General features: G+C 42.7%; 2 protein-coding genes across 10 annotated transcripts in view; both read left to right on the plus strand.

Annotated features, from left to right (window-relative positions):
* Positions 1–8,226, plus strand: part of CENPE (centromere protein E) — an 85,515-nt gene extending 77,289 nt beyond the window's left edge. For all 7 annotated transcript variants that reach the window (XM_070614097.1, XM_070614098.1, XM_070614100.1 and 4 more), the window contains 5 exons: positions 1,240–1,352; positions 2,956–3,053; positions 4,669–4,852; positions 6,539–6,825; positions 7,871–8,226. In XM_070614097.1, coding sequence (XP_070470198.1) covers positions 1,240–1,352; positions 2,956–3,053; positions 4,669–4,852; positions 6,539–6,825; positions 7,871–7,965 — 777 coding nt within the window. In that variant the 3' untranslated portion in view covers positions 7,966–8,226. The remainder of the gene's footprint in view (positions 1–1,239; positions 1,353–2,955; positions 3,054–4,668; positions 4,853–6,538; positions 6,826–7,870) is intronic.
* Positions 8,227–14,883: 6,657 nt separating this feature from the next.
* Positions 14,884–18,443, plus strand: part of BDH2 (3-hydroxybutyrate dehydrogenase 2) — a 30,160-nt gene continuing 26,600 nt past the window's right edge. The window contains exons 1-2 of one of the 3 annotated variants that reach the window (XM_008540125.2): positions 14,884–15,175; positions 17,783–17,874. In XM_008540125.2, the coding sequence (XP_008538347.1) occupies positions 17,803–17,874 (72 nt within the window). In that variant the 5' untranslated portion in view covers positions 14,884–15,175; positions 17,783–17,802. Of the gene's footprint in view, positions 15,176–15,640; positions 15,779–16,424; positions 17,543–17,782; positions 17,875–18,443 lie in introns of those variants that run through there. The other 2 variants (XM_070614118.1, XM_008540126.2) reach the window with 2 other exon arrangements.

The raw sequence follows: 18,443 nt of genomic DNA on the forward strand, positions 1-18,443 counted from the left end.
GTCAGCAACCTCCTTAAGCTGAGCATCTCAGCTTTGGAAGCTTGCATCTTTTTAGTCTTTGCTAACTACGTGTGTGTGCAAATGTTTTTATAGGCACTGGGGGTAACGCCTAGAGGAATGAAGAGCTCTCTGGGTCCCTATTTAGATGGGTTTATTTTTGTATTCAATATATAATAGTAATCCATAGTATGGCTGTGGTAACAGCAATAAAAGAAATGAATGATTTATTCAGCAATAATAAGAAATGAGCCATCAAGCCACAAAAAGACATGGAGGAACCTTAAATGCACATTGCTAATTTTAAAAAGCCCATCTAAAAACACTGCATACTGTATGACATTCTGGAAGAGGCAAAACTAGGCGAACAGGAAAAGATCAATGATTACTAAGGGTTCTGGGGGAGGGTGGAGGGATGGATAGGTGGAGCACAGGAGATTTTTAGGGCAGTGAAACTATTCTGCATGATACAGTGATGATGAACACGTGTCATACATTTGTCAAAACCCATGGACTATACAATGCAAACAATAGACTCTAATGTAAACTGTGAACGTCAGTTAATAATGTATCGATATTGGCTCATCATTTGTAACAATCATACCACACTAAGATGTTAATAATAGGAGAAACTAGGGGAGGACACGGGTATTACCGGGACTCTATGTACTCTGCTCAATTTGTCTATAAACCTAAAATTGCTCTAAAAAATTAAACCTATTTATTAAAAAAGATTTTTGTATATGTTTGTATGTATATATGACTGATTTTTTTTCTAAGTCGAAGTAGATGTATGGCTAGATTGAACCAACCTTGAGTACAGAATATCCCCAATAATGTTATATAATATTTTGTGCCTTGAATTCAGTTCTACTTTGATATTTATATTACTGTTCATCTCTTGTCTTATTTTCCTGATTTACCTTTATCTACCCATTTCATTCGTTTCAACCTTTCTGTTTCATTTTGTTTAAGTATATTGTTTTTTAATTTGGAAAAATATTTGTTTTAAGAAATAGAAGTCATAGGTTTTCTAATTACACATTAGCTTCCAATAGCTTCACATGTACTTCACATCAAATATCTATTTGTTACTCATTTTAGGGTTAAAATTTGTGCCTTTCCTCCTTTTCATATGTTTGGAGTTTGCTGTTTTAAAATGTTCCTACTATATTAGGTAGTTAACAAGTCTTTGAAACTGCTCTAAAATTACTTTATTTCTCTTTTCTCTAAAACCTTTAGGACAAAGTTGCTTTAGGAGCTAAGCCCTATAAAGAAGAAATTGAAGAGCTCAAAACAAAGCTGGTGAAAATAGACCTAGAGAAGATGAGAAATGCCAAGGAGTTTGAAAAGGAGTATGTCTTTGTCTTAATTGAATATGACTTTAGTAGCTTAAATTTCCTTTCTAAACTGTATAAATTTAAAATATATTAAGATATTGTTATTGCTTTTTATAAAATAAATACAAACATCTACAGATTTTAAAGTTATTAAATTCTCATTATGTATGCAAAGGTTTTGAAAACAAGCACAATTCTGATCAATTACTGACATACTATGTCTTTGGATACTTCTTGTTCAATCATATAGGAACAGCTTAAAAATGGCCTTTTTTGTTTGAAAGTGAATATTAAGAACGTGTGTGTGTTTTTAGCAGTTTGTCTAAGGTTTCTGTTGGTTCTCTTAATTTCATTTGTTCTTCCTATTGTATTTTTGTGTAAGGTTTTATTTCCTTTTAAATTGTAGTACTTAGTGCCCAAGAGCATATTCCCTTTTTATTGATTTATTTATGTATAGTACCATATACAATAGCATGCCTAAAGTTCTTTGTGGTATAGCATAATGAAAAGAACATTAAACAGAGAGTCAAGGAAACTGAATTAGAAATATAATGTTGCCACTTATTAATATGTCACCTCTGACTCCTCACACTTTTTATTCTTCCTGTAAATGTTTAATAAATGTTTAATGATGATATCTAATTTTGCCCAAAAAGTCGCACTCTGAATCTTCATGCATTCTAACCAGCCTTCTATTGATAGGACTGTTGGTTTTAGTGGAGCATCATTAAAAAGGCAATTTTAGTGGCCAGCCCAGTGGCACGGTGGTTAAGTTTGCACATTCCGCTTCCGTGGCCCAGGGTTCACCATCCTAGGTGTGGACCTACACATCACCTGTCAAGCCATGCTGTGGTAGGCATCCCACATATAAAGTAGAGGAAGATGGGCACTGATGTTAGCTCAGGGCCAGTCCTCCTCAGCAAAAAGAGGATTGGTGGCAGATGTTAGCTCAGGGCTAATCTTCCTCAAAAGAAAAAAATTTTTTTAAATAAATGCAAAGCAATTTTATATAGAATAGAATCAGCAGATACTTTCAGTCTCTAAGAAAGGCAGAAAGTCTCATAATTTAGCATTGCCAATTAACACTCAAGCAAATAATTAACAGAATGTCTTTTTCTCCTGGGTGCAATGAGCAGACTGTGACCTCTGACTGTGTCACCTCAGATCAGAGCTGCAGTCGAGTGTGCTTTCCTTACAGTATATACAGGAAGGTGCTTTTGGTTTTACGCTTTGGTAATTGTTGTACCTTCAAGAGGTTTCTAGGACCTCATGATAACAACCCAATTATTTGTTTTATGGTGCCCCTGAATGTAATTTTGCTCAATATCCAGTTAATAATACCTATTGGGCTTTCAGAAATTTTAAAAGAATTGGTTTCTCAATGTTAAAAAAAAATTGCCCCTGCAGCCAAACAGAACACTTCCAGTTTGATGGTGTTATTTATGGCTATAAAGTGCATGATACCAGGGGGTATCGTGAGGGCTTACCTACTGCTGCTTATGCATATCATATCAATGTGATGTATCTTATCAGAAAATTCTTGACAGCAGTTCTGTTTATTCTTCCATTAAAAATTAGTTGCTGGCCTTTTACATATTTCTGTTGTTATTCTTAATAGAATTACTTGTACAAAAGCCACTGTAGAACATCAAAAAGAAGTTATAAGGCTATTGAGAGAAAATCTTAGACGAAATCAGCAGGCCCAAGATACTTCAAGTAAGTAGAAAATGCTGATATTTCCAGATCTTTTTCCATCTTACTTCTCAGTATACTTACACATTTTGAAGACTGCTACTATATATATGACAGTCAAGAATAAACCTGTTAATCACTAATTTATAAAGAACTATTTTTAAAATGAATTCATTGAGATCATATTTATCCTGTGATACCTCCTTAAGTTTCCTGTAATCTCAACTATTTATCCATTATAGATTCTTAAAAACTATGAATGTAACCTGTGCGCTATCAGATCTTTACATATTAGTGAAGATACCTTCAGTAGTATACAAGAATGACTTACCTGTCAAGGTAGACGTACCCTTCCCAATAAAACACAAGCATATCTCAATAGATTTTAACCATGTGCACTGTAAAAACATAGTCAGTATACAGTAAATATTATCCTACTTGTTGTTGGTACTGAAAATACAGACTTGATGCTTTCTGGCAAACTCTTTGAAACTTACCTTAGATACAGTTTTCAAATCTAATCATCAAATTTCTGCATATACATTCCTCAAACTGTATCTTTTCCCATATTTCTGTCTCTTATGTTTCATTTGAAAAGAGAGAATGCTGAACAGTACTTGGGGCAGCTTTGTGTAGTGGGTCCAGCATTGAACTAATGTCACGAACAGTTCTCTAAGCTGACTGCCCTCACTTAACAGCCTGTGAAATCATGAGGAGAACGCCTGACCTTCTAGATTGGATATAGACTTGTAAGGATCAGGCTAAAAGTTGTGTGTGAAAGCACACTGAAAATTCTAAATGTCAGGCAAATGCAAGATGATGTTTGTGTGTATTATTGTCCACGCATTGTCTGGTGCTTGTTTAGTTTGAACTGCCCTAGTGTCCATTGCAGGATAATTGCAGCTCCTACCTGGAAAACTTCAAGGGGTAAAAATAGAACTTTTGTTGTTAGGGAAGGGTCAGGATAATTCCTTCTAATTTGTGACTTTCAGGTACGTGTTGTACCTGAATTCAGAATAATTCAAAAGGAAATGGACATTGAGTGTCTTCCCCACACTCATCTTGCCCCTCCCTTGTAAACAGTCAGTGACCCAGTGGATCGTTCCACTTTCTAAGCACCTCACACTTTTATGCAATTTTACCTAAAATTTACAAAACAGTTCTTTACATTACTTGTACACATATGGTGTAAAATACTGAATAGTATATTCTTTACTAGCAGTCTAAGGTTTATTTAGTTAACAAATACGTGTTGAGTATTGGGAGCACATTGACTGCCTTGGGGTGGACCCCACACACGCTGTGTGGTGGAAGCAGCCCTCCAGGGGACCCCACTGGCGTCGAGAGTAGACAGTGAAGGGCAGCTCCGACTGCTGCCGTCACCGTGAGTGATCCTAGCAGGTGGTGGTGGTGGAGGTAGTGGGTGGAGAGAAGCAGGGGTTCCGCAGATACTTAGAATCCATGATGGAATTGGCATAGGAGGTGAGGGAAGAGGAGGAAGTCAAGGATGACGTTCAGGGAGATGGTGCTGAGATGTTTTGTTTTTTATAGTGATTTATTGAACTTACTAATGTTTCCTTTATTGTGAACTTTGGAGATAATTAAAATTATCACCTGTCTGTGTGTTTGCCTCCCACAGTGATATCAGAACATACTGATTCTCAGCCTTCAAAGAAACCCTTAACCTGTGGGGGTGGCAGCGGCATTGTACAAAGCACAAAAGCTCTTATTTTGAAAAGTGAATATATACGGCTAGAAAAGGAAATTTCTAAGTTAAAGCAGCAAAATGAACAGTTAACAAAGCAAAGGAATGAACTGTTAAGGTAAGATCTGCTTACCTGATACAGGAATTATGCTTATGCTGGTACGTGTGGGAGAGGATGATGCCTACACATGCATATATATTTTTTGCAGTGGGCAACCCCTCACACATATAGGGGAAGTAATTTTTAGAGCTCATGTAATGTGTCTTTTTTAAAAGGAATGAGAATATGGTAGCACCATTCCAGAGGTTTGCTATCCATCAACTGACTTTTTTTTTTTCCTGAGGAAGATTCGCCCTGAGCTAACATGCCAATCTTCCTCTATTTTTAGTATGTGGGCTGCCAGCACAGCATGGCCACTAACAGAGTGATGTGGGTCCACACTCGAGAACCAAACCCAGGCTGCCAAAGTGGAGTGCCCGGAACTTAACCACTAGGCCACAGGGCTGGCCCATCAACTGATTTTAGCTAAGCCTGTTTTTAACTAAGCCAAGAACCAAAAAGTAAACCAAGATCTTTGAGGGGAGCTTAAATATGCCACAAATATGCCCAAGTCAGTGAGGCTTTACTCAAAGGAGAATCCCTGAGGTCCATTATTGTAGCCCATTAACCTTTATAAACAGTTGTAAAAAATTTAATTAATTGGCTTCTACCAAAGATTAGAATCTTGTGCTAATCTTTACTAATGATGCAATAGAAGAAAAATAGGCATTAAATAAATATGCAAATAGCTACTGTTCTGTGTGAGGCTATTAAACAACAAAAAAAGCAAACAGGACATTATGAAAGGGTCCAACAGAGGGATCAGACCTTATCTAGATGTGGGGAGGGGCGGTGATCAAGAAACTAATATGTAAGAGTAGATCTGAAAATGAGTAGCAGTTAGGCTTGATGACAGGAGAGATGGCTAAGCCTTCTAGGCTGAGGGAACAGCATGTGCACAGGCTTTGAGTCAAAGAGGAAAGTGGAACAGAAAGACATGCAGTGTGGCCAGAGCATACAGAATGAGGCAGAGTAAGTGCAAGATGCGATGCCAGAGGCCACTGGTCCAGATTACACATTGCAGGTCATTCTGAGGCAGCTGGGGTGGTCTCCTAAATGTAACGGGAGGATTACCACCACTGGAGGATTTGAAGCTGGGGCCTAATGAGCTCATACGGCGTCTCTAGCTGCTAGAGCAGAATGGGGGAACCCAAAAGTGTGAGGTTGTATCAACACACTTGGCTGACTGATCAAAGAAAGGAGAGCAGGGCCTAGGATTGCTTCCCAGGCTTCTCTGAAGGAGTGAATAAATGCAGGCAGCATTTCCTGTGGGAAGCAACACTATAAGTAATCCAGAAAAGCACAGTGTAATATATCTTTTAAAATAACAAAGGTACATTAAAGATTCATCCATCCAGAAGACTAACTTATCAAATTATTGCCACAGAGTATCAGTAGGTAAACCACGCTGGATGACATCACTGATTCATTTGAAACCTAATATCATACTTTTCAAGATTCTGTGATCACGGAGATTTACTACAATTTTTCAATTTATATTGACCTCATTTCATTTTCTGAACTGTGGAAATAATCCAAACTTAGGAAGCATTAGGTTGAAATTAAAATGTAAATATGATAAAATGGTAAATTATATGTCACATATATTTTACCACAATTAAGAAAAAAAATTTTATGTAAATATGAATATATTTCTGGAATTGAGCAGTCTTACAGTCTCTTTTATTTTTCCCCACATTTAAGCAATAATCATCATCTTTCCAATGAGGTCAAAATGTGGAAGGAGAGAACTCTTAAAAGAGAAGCTCACAAAGAAGTGACTTGTGAGAATTCTCCAAAGTCTCCTAAAGTGACCGGACCAGCTTCTCAAAAGAGACAGCATACGCCTTCTCAATGCAAGGAACGGAATTTACAAGATCCTGTGCCAAAGGACTCACCGAAATCTTGGTTTTTTGATGGCCGATCAAAGTCTTTCCCAGCACCTCACCCAGTTCGCTATTTTGATAACTCAAGTCTAGGCCTCCGGCCAGGTGGGTAAATATACTGGTTACTTGGGGATCGGGGATAACGGTTGGAACTCATTTGTCACCTGTGGCCCCAAAGGGCAAGTTTTAGACAAGAGAAGATGTCATGGAGAAGCTGCACTGCAGAGATGTCATTTGCTGTCTCTGTGAGAAGTTTCTCCAAAGCACAGCACTGAAGTGAAATCACTTTTTACCCCGAGGGAAGTCTTATTCTGCCTCCTGAACCTTCAACTTTTCCCTCAGATAGACAAGCAGCTCTCGAGGACACAGAGAGACACCATCCTACAAACATAACTACTTTTACTGCAAAAGACCTTCTTATCAATTCAATGGGCCAGTATTTCCAGTAGCATTATATTCATTTTACACAAGCCAGATCATAGACTTATATCATTTACATATTCATTCAATGAACAGAAATTTTTGGTCTCCACCTATGTGTCACATATTGCACCCTGATGGTACATTGATAACCAAACCAGATATGGCCCCTGCCTTCCTGGAGTTCACAGTCTAGTGGGTATAGACGGTGATCAAGTAGTCAAAAAAGGTACAGTTCTAGAGTTCAAAAGCCTATGAGTTTTTAATAGGTCGTTTTAGGAATATAAGGAAGTCTTCCTGGAAGAAGGGGACTGAGATCTAACAGGTTAAGGTGAGTTAGCTTAACAAAGAGGGGAGGGGAAGGCGATTCAGGCAGAGGGAACAGGGTCGGCCCAGCTGGGAGAGACGTAACCAGGGGAAGGGTTGGAAAACCACGTGTGGCCAGAGCGCAGTGCACACAGGTTCCTCTGGGTGAAGTCGGTGAAGCCAGAGAGAGAAGAGCCAGATGCGCAGGACTTTGTGGGTTGTGGAGAGGAATTTTTACTTCATCCTGGGAGCATGCTAGAGGAAGCCGTTGAAAGATGTTAAAGAACAGCAGGAGAACATAATGGGTTATCAATTTGAAAACATTACCTCAGCTGTAAGGTAAACTGTATATAAGCTGCATGTTGTGTTGCAACCAAACGTGTTTTTTAATAAGATGACTTTTGCTTTCTATTTTTTTTCTCAGAAGAACAAACTGCTGGAGCAGAGAGTGTGGATCCTCAGCCAGGCCCTTGGCACGCCTCCTCAGGACAAGCTGTGCCCGAGTGCAAGACTCAGTAAACTCTGCTGTCACTTTTCTAGGGGCCTAGTGTTCCTTATTTAGAAATGACTGTATTTGTTACTTTATTTTTCTATCCCTGGCAATGATGTCACAGTCCAACTTAATTTCAATTCAGTTTGCACTTTGCCATTAGAAATTGAGGCATTCCAGTCATTTAGAATGGTGATAGACTGCCTTCTTCCTGAATGTGGTAATACTTTAGAAGTTGAATTGTTTTATTTATTTATATATTTTGTAAAGAATAAAGTTATTGAAGGAAATTTCCAGTCTTTCCGTATATACATAAAATGTATACATTTTCATTAATCTAAAGTTATCCACATGTGACTTAGATAATACATAAATTAAAGCATCATTTAATTAACAAAATTCCTAAACCTGGGCTCCCCACAACACATAAAGCATCTATGGATGGGCTTCACACAATCTGTAAAACCTCGGAAATTTTATCTTTTGTGTGTGGATTCAGTTTTCTAGGATACTAGGGTCCCTACTTTCTTATAACATACTCTCTGAGAGGTCTGTTACTCTATAAGAGGTTAAGAACTGTGGTTTTAGAGAGTATCTGATAGTACTTTTATATCATATGACTTTGAAAAACCATATAAAACAGCAAGTTGCATAAGGTTTAGAACAGAGTTAGTGATTTCAAGGCATTCTTGGCTCTTTGGTAAGAAGACTTATTCAAAGGGAGAGATTATGAATTGTATCATAGCCATCACTGTTAAAGTCTATGAACTGGTTATTTCCCTTACCTTAACACACTGTCACAGGTTCACTAGGGTGAAGTAAAACTGTGCCTTCCTATAACGCTGTCCCTCAGGCCTGTCCCTTGGGAGTTTGATTTCTCCTCTGCACCCAAACAAGACATGATTACAGAGCTGCAGGTTGATTCTCTACGATGTTCACTCCTCCACTGAATAAGAGTAATGCAAAGTAGTAGGTATGTTCACCTGGGTAATAAAACGACTTTAAGGCCATTAAAAATATAATCAGTCTTAAAAATAGATGATGACATAAAGAGATGGAAAGAGATTCCACGCACATGGATTGGAAGAATAAACACGGTTAAAATGTCCATACTACCCAAAGCAATCTACAGATGTAATGCAATCCCAATCAGAATCCCAATGACATTCTTCATGGAAACAGAACAGAGAATCCTAAAATTCATATGGGGCAACCAAAGACCCCAAATTGCTAAAGCAATCCTGAGAAAAAAGAACAAAGCTGGAGGTATCACCATCCCTGACTTCAAAGTGTACTACAAAGCCATAGTGATCAAAATGACATGGTACTGGTACAAAAACAGACACACAGATCAGTGGAACAGAACTGAAAGCCCAGAAGGAAAACCACACATCTACAGACAGCTAATCTTCAACAAAGGAGCTGGGAACATACAATGGAGAAAGGGAAGTATTTTCAACAAATGGTGTTGGGAAAACTGGACAGCCACGTGCAAAAGAATGAAAGTAGACCATTATCTCATGCCATACACAAAAATAAAATGGATCAAAGACTTGAAGATAAGTCCTGAAACCATAAAACTCCTGGAAGATAATATAGGTAGTAGACTCACTGACGTCAAACTTAAAAGGATCTTTTTGAATACCAGGTCTTCTCAGACAAGGGAAACAGAAGAAAAAAATAAGTGGGACGTCATCAGACTAAAGAGCTTCTGCAAGGCAAAAGAAACTAGGATCAAAACAAAAAGACAGCCCACCAAGTGAGAGAAAATATTTGCAAATCATATATCTGACAAGGGGTTAATCTCCATAATATATAAGGAATTCACACAACTGAACAACAAAAAAACAGCACAATCAAAAAATGAGCAGGGGATATGAACATTTTTCCAAAGAAGATATACAGATGGCCAAGAAACACATGAAAAGATGTTCAACATCACTAATCATCAGGGAAATGCAAATCAAAACTACACTAAGATACCACCTTACACCTGTTTAAATGGCTATAATCACTAAGACTAAAAATAAAAGTTGGAGAGGGTGTGGAGAAAAGGGAACCCTCATACACTGCTGGTGGGACTGCAAACTGGTATAGCCACTATGGAAAACAAGATGGAGGTTCCTCAGAAAACTAAAAATAGAAATACCATATCCAGTTATTCCATTACTGGGTATCTACCTAAACAACTTGAAATCAATAATCCAAAGAACATATGCACCCCTGTGTTGATAGCAGCACTATCCACAATAGCCAAGACCTGGAAGCAACCCAAGTGCCCATTGACCAATGATTGGATAAAGATGATGTGGTATATATACAATGGAATACTACTCAACCATTAAAAGAAGATGGATCCATCCCATTTGCAACAACATGGAAGGACCTGGAGGGAATTATGCTAAGGGAAGTAAGACTGAGAAAGACAAACACCAGATGATTTCACTCACATGTGGAATATAAACAAACACATGGACAAAGAAAACAGTTCAGTGGTTACCAGGGGAAGAGGGGTGAGGGGTGGGCATAGGGGGTGAAGGAGAACACTTATGTGATGACAGACAAGAAACAATGTACAACTGAAATTTCACAATGATGTCAACTCTTATGAACTCAATAGAAATTATATATATATATATATATAAAGATCAGTCTTCAGATATCCAGTCTAGTAGAATGTTGCTTAACTCTTGAATTTGGATATCTTTCATTCCTCATATTTGGGAAGTTTTTGGCCATTATTTCCTCAAATAAATCTTTTGTCCCTTTCTCTTTCCTTCTGGAAGTTCCATGATGCATATATTGGTCCACTTGCTGATGTCCCATAAGTACCTTAGGCTCTCTTCACTTTTCTTTATTCTTTTTTCTTTTTTCTTCTCTAACTGAGTAATTTCATATGACCTGGTTTCAACTTATTGATTCTTCTGCTTGATCAAGTCTGCTATTGAACCCCTCTGTGAATTTTTCATTTTAGTTATTTGTATTCTTCAGCTCCAGAATTTCTGTTTGGTCCTTTTTTTATAGTTTCCATCTCTTTAATATTCTCATTTTGTTTGTGCATCATTTTCCTGATTTCATTTAGCTGTCTATTGGTGTTCTCTTGTAGATCATTGAGCTTCCTTAAAACTATTATTTTCAAGTGTTTGTCAGGTATTTGTTCATAGGTCACCATTTCTTTGGAGTTGGTTTCTGGAGATTTAGTTTGTTTCTTTGATTGCATCGTGTTTCTCTGTTTCTTTGTGTGCCTTTTGATTTTTTTGCTGACTTTTATGCATTTGAAAAATAGCCACCTCTTCCAGTCTTTGTGGGCTGCTTCATACAGGGGCAGACCTTCATCAGTCAGCCCAGTTACAGATTGTGGGCCCTCTGAAAGCTTTTGGGCAGATGTGACTCTCTAGGCTTGTGTGTGTGATTTGCCAATTAGAGAGGTTTGCCAGTTTCTTTTTCAGGAGCTCATAATCTCTTGCTCCCTCTAATATCTGTCTGTAGTACTGCAGCTTCTTTGGTGCTGCAGCAGGAAGCCACCCCACTCTCCTTTGTTCTCATTGGCCCCCAGGCATCCAAATTACGTCAGCTCCCATCAGCACCCCAAATCAGGCGAGATAGAAACCAGTCCCAATGGCAGCCCTCCAAGACGCTGGCACATAAGACACACGCTCTACTCTCCTCCCTCCCTCCCTCCCGAGGATGAAGCTTCGAGTTGGGCACCTACTCCTGATGGTGCTGAGCCACGCTAGGCTCTGTCTGGTGCCAGACCATGCCAGTTCCATCAGCAGTTCGGGTCAAGTGAGGCAGAAACCAGTCCTTCAGGCAGCTCTCCAAAAAGACGGAACTGTGAATGAATTTTCCTCTCTTTTCTTTCCCCTGCTCCTCACGATGGAGGAGCTGTAAGCAGGGGTGAGCTGTGCTGGCTTGGGGGAGAGGTGGTCGCAGGGAAAATGAAAGGGCTCTTCTGCCTAGTTTCAGGGTGGAAGTTGTTAGCTTTGCCCTTACCCAGGGGACTGCAACTTCTTACCTGGCTTCTGAAGTTCTCACAAAGATACTTTGGTCCATGTATTGCTGTTAAGACAGTGTCTCTGTCAGGGAAAAAGAGCTGGGACTTTGTATTCCTCCATCTTGCTGATGTCTCCCTCAGAATGTTGCTTAACTCTTATGACCTGAGTTTCAGTGTCATGATGAAAGATTGTGAAGGAACAATGATGCAAGTTAGCAATGGAAACTTGCAAGAATGTTAAAAAGCAATAAGATGGTCAGACAACACTAAAATCTGAAAAGTCAAGTCAGGACCAGAGAAGACAAAATACAGTATTGTTCATAGGAAACATTTTCTTGAGAGCCTAGCAGAATCATGTTCAGGAAACTTATTGAGAGCCTGCCATTCATACTCAAATATTTAACTACCTTCTACTGTGTGCTGATCACTGGTCTAGGCACCGAAAGGCACTGCCTTTGTGGGACTCATGTTGTAGCTGGAAAACAAATAACTCATACTTTTAATATGAGCTGATCACAATGTAAGGGTGAAAAAGATATGGTCCCTAACCTTAAACAAATTTAGTCCACTGACTATACAGAGGGGTAAGCAAATATCTGCAATACCATGTGACTTAGGCGGTCGTAGAGTAAGCATAATTGTTGAAGATCTGTGAATAAAGGGAGGCTGAAGACAGCTGCCTCGAGAAAGAGGTACCTGAGTTGGCCTTGATTAGGGAACTCTCATATTCATAAAAAGTCTATTCCAAAATCCTCAAAAGTCAAAGGAAAGGTATTGGCGCTGGCCCCATGGCCAAGTGGTTAAGTTCGCATGTTCTGCTTTGGTGGCGTGGGGTTCACTGGTTCAGATCCTGAGCGTGGACCTAGCACCGCTCATCAAGCCATGCTGTAGCAGTGTCTCACATAGAAGAGCTAGAATGACCTACAACTAGGATATACACCTATGTACTGGAGCTTTGGGGAGAAAAAAAAAAAAAGAGGAAGATTGGTAACATGTTAACTCAGGGCCAGTCTTCCTCACCAAAAAAAAAGCATAAAAAAAAAGAAAGGAAAGATGTTGTTAGGAACACAAGGAGCACAGCTGCGTGTGATTACAGTCATTAGACCCAGTGTTAGAAGCTACAGTGGGGCAATGAGAGACAGTTTTACCAAAGACCTTATGTGAACACAAGCAGAAACTAGGGCAGGGTTTTAAAAAATCTTTAAGGGTAATTTTTACCATCCATTATAATTGAATTTCTAATAATCATTCACATTTTTAAGTACAAATGTAACAAATATTGTACATGCCAAGTCCTTCCTCCTCACAACATCCCTGAGGTAGGTGCTATGCCTACCTTCATTTTACAGATGTGAAACAGGTTTGGTCAGCTGGGTAACTTACTCACTTAGCTGGTGAGGGAAAGATGTGGGACTTACCTGCATCTTTCTGACTCCACAGTCTGTTCTTAACCACTGTGACTGTTACGGATACACTTAACTCCAAGAACGAAAAACCTGAAAAGTGACTAAAGTTTATTTTTCTCACATAAGAAGTCCAGAGGAGTTACTTTAGGGATTTTGTCTTAAGCCTGTCTTCAAGGAACTAGGTTCCTTTTCTTCTCTATTGTCCTTAGTGTGTGCCTCTGACCTCAGACCAAGTCACAAAATGGCTGCTAGGTCCCAAGGCATCATATCCACGTTCCAGGACCGCCCCCCCCCCCCAAAAAAAAAGGAAGGAGCAAAAGCCAAAGGCCTTTCTATCCAAGAAGAAAGGCCTCCTCAGAAACTCCAGCCCACATTTCATTGGCCAACCCTAGCAGCAAAGGAAGCTGGCAATTTGAGAGTTTTGTTTTCAGCCCCTTGACACAAATAATCCACATCAATCTACAAATCAAAATTGGGGTGAATTTATTATGAGTCAGGTCTGAGGACTAGCCTGGGGCCTTCCTCCCTCAAGGAAGGAAGGGCACCAAAGAAGTGGGGTGTACCGAGTGGTTATACACAGTCTTGGAACAAAGAGCATCCATCATATATGGCAGGAATATCCCTTTTACAATTATCGCGAGATGCTTTGCTGGCCCAGCAGGTCAGAGGTCAGTAGGTCAGTGGTCACAAGGTGGGTAGTCACACGGTGAGCACAGGAGGTCCGTAATTAATCCTTAGTTTAGGGAGAGATGCATATTAAAGGAAATGCCGATGTAGGGGGAAGCTACCTCCTTATCTTTAAGGGCATTGTTCTTATCTTTGGGACATTGTAAGCGTTTAAAGCAGATGTACAATGCACGCTCAACAGACCTTTCTGGAAAAACAAGGCCAGGTCAAATTAGTTTCAAACCAAATGGCTTCCTCATATCCTCCAATATAGCCTACTGCTTGTCATTTATTTATCACCCTTACAGTGTAGGAGGCAGGGGAAAGTGAGTTGGGTGGGTGCTGAGTGAACCCACTTAAACAGCACATGCACAAACCACCTGCACACTCACTCTGCTCAGTTACCTGCCTGAGAAAGTTGGAGTTACGAAGCCTAGTGTAGAGGGCTCACGTGACCCAGTCCTTTCCTTTCCTTCTTGTGTCTCTGTTCTCTTCAGCCAGACTTGGCTTTTTGCTCTTACCCAGCATGTTCTTTCCTTGAAGCCTCCACACTCCCACTGAGGCTCAACCTGCTCCCTGACGCCACCGCGAGCGCAGTCAGGACGCCTGCATTCCGCCGCTAAGCGTGTATTAGTGTTAGAAGAGACGGCGCGTCACAAGAGAACCACAACCATACCTTCAACGCGAGAGAACGTGTGCTGCCCTCTCAGCAATCATGTCAAGGGCCAGGAGAGAAGGCTCTAGTATCTTCAGTGACCTGGGCTCCTTCTGTTTCGCGGCTCTGCCGTCTTCCACATGCGACTTCTGCCTCATTCCATCTTGAACACCGCAGAACAGCACGTAGTAGACACAAACGACAGGGACTGAGAGGGGTCAAAGCCAAGGGAGTGGTTTCCAGTCCTGAGCATGCTGCGGGGACTTTTTCCGCTTTTCACCGTTTACTCGGAGTTAGCAGTTCGACCTGAGCTCCACTAGACGGCAGCACGTACACACATTGAGTATAGCAATGTGCGAATCCTTAAAAACTCAAGGAAACAGAACCAGCAAACTCGGAAGAAACCTGAACTACACATCCCAGCATTCATCATTAAGCCCTGACTTGTCTGCACGAAGGTCTTCGTTGCCGCTCGCGCAGTGACCTGGAGGACGCCATCCACCTGCTGCTACTCTAAAGTAAGATTTCCTGGTATTTTTTCAATGAAACTTTAAATGGACTGGGAAAAGGAGATGTTTAATTTTTATGTGTTGCTTTGCACGTTACTTATTTCAGGAAATCTTAGCAGTTAGATCAGGATTAGGGTGCATTTGGAACTCTGGTATCTTCAGTTTTTCAAAATAACCAAAGAAGAGAGGATTTTTCAGTGTTTTAAGTGAACATTTTTCTTCCGGGCTCATGAAGACAGAATTCCCGAAAATGCTCTGTCTCTGATAACGAAAAATTAACACTTTGATTCCAGTGTTTACAGTAAGAAAGCCATCACGTTTGCTTTTCATATTGGATTTTACCATTTCAGGCCATGTTTGCAACTCATTTTCCCAAAAGCTCTGTTTTAGCGTGGCAGTGCAGTTGACCTAACAGTAAACCTTCGGCTCCAAACTCCGGGCCCAGAAAGGCGGGGAGGCCGCCCGGAGCCCGGCGCCCAGAGCCGCGGGGCGCACGGGCTCAAGTTACAGCGTTTGATCCGCACGCTCAGGACTGGGGGTGGGTAAAGGTTCCTGGAGTCTCTCATTCCTAAAGTACATATTGCAAATATCTCAACTCTCCCCAAGTTTAAAGTGAGTATGAACCTCTCGTGTAAGAAGGGGGAAAACCAGTGAAAATTTCGTTGCCTCAGAGTGGCTGGGCTTCTTGGTGGCTGGCGAGGGCGGCCGCGGTCGGAGCGCCTCGGGCAGCGGCGAGCTGGTCCCGGAGTCGGGCGCCGGCCGCTCGGGGCAGCGCTGGGAGCAGAGGGAGCGAGCGCCCGGGCAGGGGCGGGGACGGCGGGGCACCCCCTGGAACGCCCGCCTCCTGTCCGCGCGTGGACGCCGCGGGCCCCGGGCGGCCGAGGGCTGGACGGCAGGCGTCCGGGCGACACGAGGCCCGCTGGGCCGGCTGGTGGGAGGCCCGGGTGCGACGCCGGCTGGGACGCGGGAAGGAGCGCGCGAGACCGGGCCGCACCTCGGGCCTTCGCCCGGCGCCCCGCCTCCCCCGGCGCTCCCGCCCCCGCCTGCCTGACGACCCCCCCACACCCCCCCGCGCGCCCGCCCCCGCCCGCCTGACGCCCGTCCCCTCCCCCGCCCGCCTGACGCCCCCGCCCCGCCCCCCCTGGCGCGTCCGCCCCCGCCTGCCTGACGCCCCGCCCCGCCCCCCTGGTGCGCCCGCCCCCGCCGCCGCCCCCCCCAGCCCCTGGCCCTCTCGCCCCCGCTTGCCTGACGCCTGCCCGCGTGAGCGCCCCCGCCGGGCGGAGCCGCGCGTGGCTGAGGAGGACGGAGTGGGGCTCGGGAGGAAAGGGCTTCGGGGCCCAGGCCGGAGAAGCCGCCTGCGCCTTCTCGGGCGCGGTGTGTGCGCGCGTGCTCCTTGAGTGCATTCGCTCAACGCCCGCCCAGCTCGCTTCCCTGCCTTTCCCATCCTGAGGGGGGAAGACGGCGCCCCCACACGCCGGCCCCCGCGGCTGCTAGGGCTGGCGGGTGAAACGTGGGCCGGGGTTCTGAGCAGGCCTTCCTTCTTGGGTAGAAAGACCTTTGGCTTTTGCTCCTTCCCTTGGTGTTTTTTGGCGCGGATGCGGATATGGTGCCTTGGGACATAGCAGCCATGTTGTGACTTGGCGCGAGGTCAGAGGCACACGTTGAGAACAGCGGGATGGGGGAGAGAGCCTGGCTCCTTGAAGACCACCTCATTTGATCATCGTTTGACTCCTCGCCACCCCGACCTCAGCACTAGCCGTTCCGCGCGCCCTGCAGTCGGCACTGGTCAGACCTGATGCACGCCACCTTTCCCCCGGTCACAGTGTCTCAGTCCTGCCTGTCAGAAGTGACTGACTGTGGCTGTTAAAGCGTTAACTCCCGCCGGCTTAAGCTTGAGAAGAGGATCGGCAGCGTTATGGGGAGGCCTGCGTTTCGTCTGTCTCTCTGACCTGGACCAGGCCACATCAGTTTCCTCATCTGTAAAATGGGGGTATTGGACATGATTTGATTTTCCGGTTCTTTTGTTCAGTGACTTTCTGAGGCTGATGGTGAAATCTTTCCAAGGGACAAGGAAAAACCACAGATGAGAGCCAGCCCTGATGGCTTAGTGGTTAAAGTTTGGTGCACTCCACTTCAGCCTCCTGGTTCAATGTTAGCTTAGGGCGAATCTTCTCCTGCAAAAATAAGAATATAAATAAACAAACTAGAAATGATTGATGGTGCAAACCCAACGGAAGTTTACAGGACAGAAAGCAGGAAGGACATGCCCAGTGGCATAGCAGTGCGTGCGGGCACAGCGGGGAGGATGTTGGTGGGGTGGGGAGGGGAGGACTCCACCCCTTCTGGATCAGCATTGGGTTCTCAAAAAACCGAAAGGTGGGTCAAGTCCAATGTCTGTCTCTTACTGAGTATCAGTTGAGTGGGCTGTGCCAAATGGTTTTGATGTACAAAGCTAGGTATCTAGAGTGGGTGCTCTTGGAGAATTCTCATGGTGGGAATATTTGTGCTGGGGTGCCATCTTCAGGTTCTTAAAGGAGTACATTGAACCGTTCATTCTAGATGTTACTGCATAGGACCATGTCTACAGTGCATGCCATTAAATACACGTGTCTGTAGATTAAACCGCAGGTTCCGTTATGGGTCGACTTGATGGGAAGGTCATCGTCCTGACAGCTGCTGCTCAGGGGATCGGCCGGGCCACTGCCATAGTAAGTTACTATCTCTGTTTGCTTCCTACCTTTGGAGGGGTTGAATCACATGGACAGATTCCATGGCTGTTTAATTCTGCTCTACTTCTTTTTTTTATTGGCTTTTGTGCTTCTGTTGTCTTAAGTTACAAAAATAAAAGTTGCTACTCTTGATCCCAGGCAGATGAAGCAAGGCTTACCTCACATATTTATTATGTGACGTCTCATAACTTTTGACGCTGAGAACGTATTTCTTTGCCTCAGTTTCTCTGCACTGTAATAAATTTGCTACAGGGGGCCTAAAGGAGTACATAGCCCTCTGAAATCACGTCAGTTCAGACGTAGGACTCCAGAGTTCTAAGACTATCAGGTTACCTTTACCTTGTAATTTATAGCAGCTTCTTGCACATTATAGTCCTGACTTGAGCTAATAATGCAGCTTAACTGTAACGGTAGGATTAGTTTGATATTTGTGAAAACACTAGTATACTCTTAGGAGGAAAAGTGTTGAAATAACCCATTTTTCTCATTATTTGGGGTTTAGTCACCTGCTCAGAAATGGAATAAAGGCTGTCAAATTACAGAATAGT

This window comes from Equus przewalskii, chromosome 3 (assembly GCF_037783145.1).
Source record: "Equus przewalskii isolate Varuska chromosome 3, EquPr2, whole genome shotgun sequence".
NCBI lineage: Eukaryota > Metazoa > Chordata > Mammalia > Perissodactyla > Equidae > Equus > Equus przewalskii.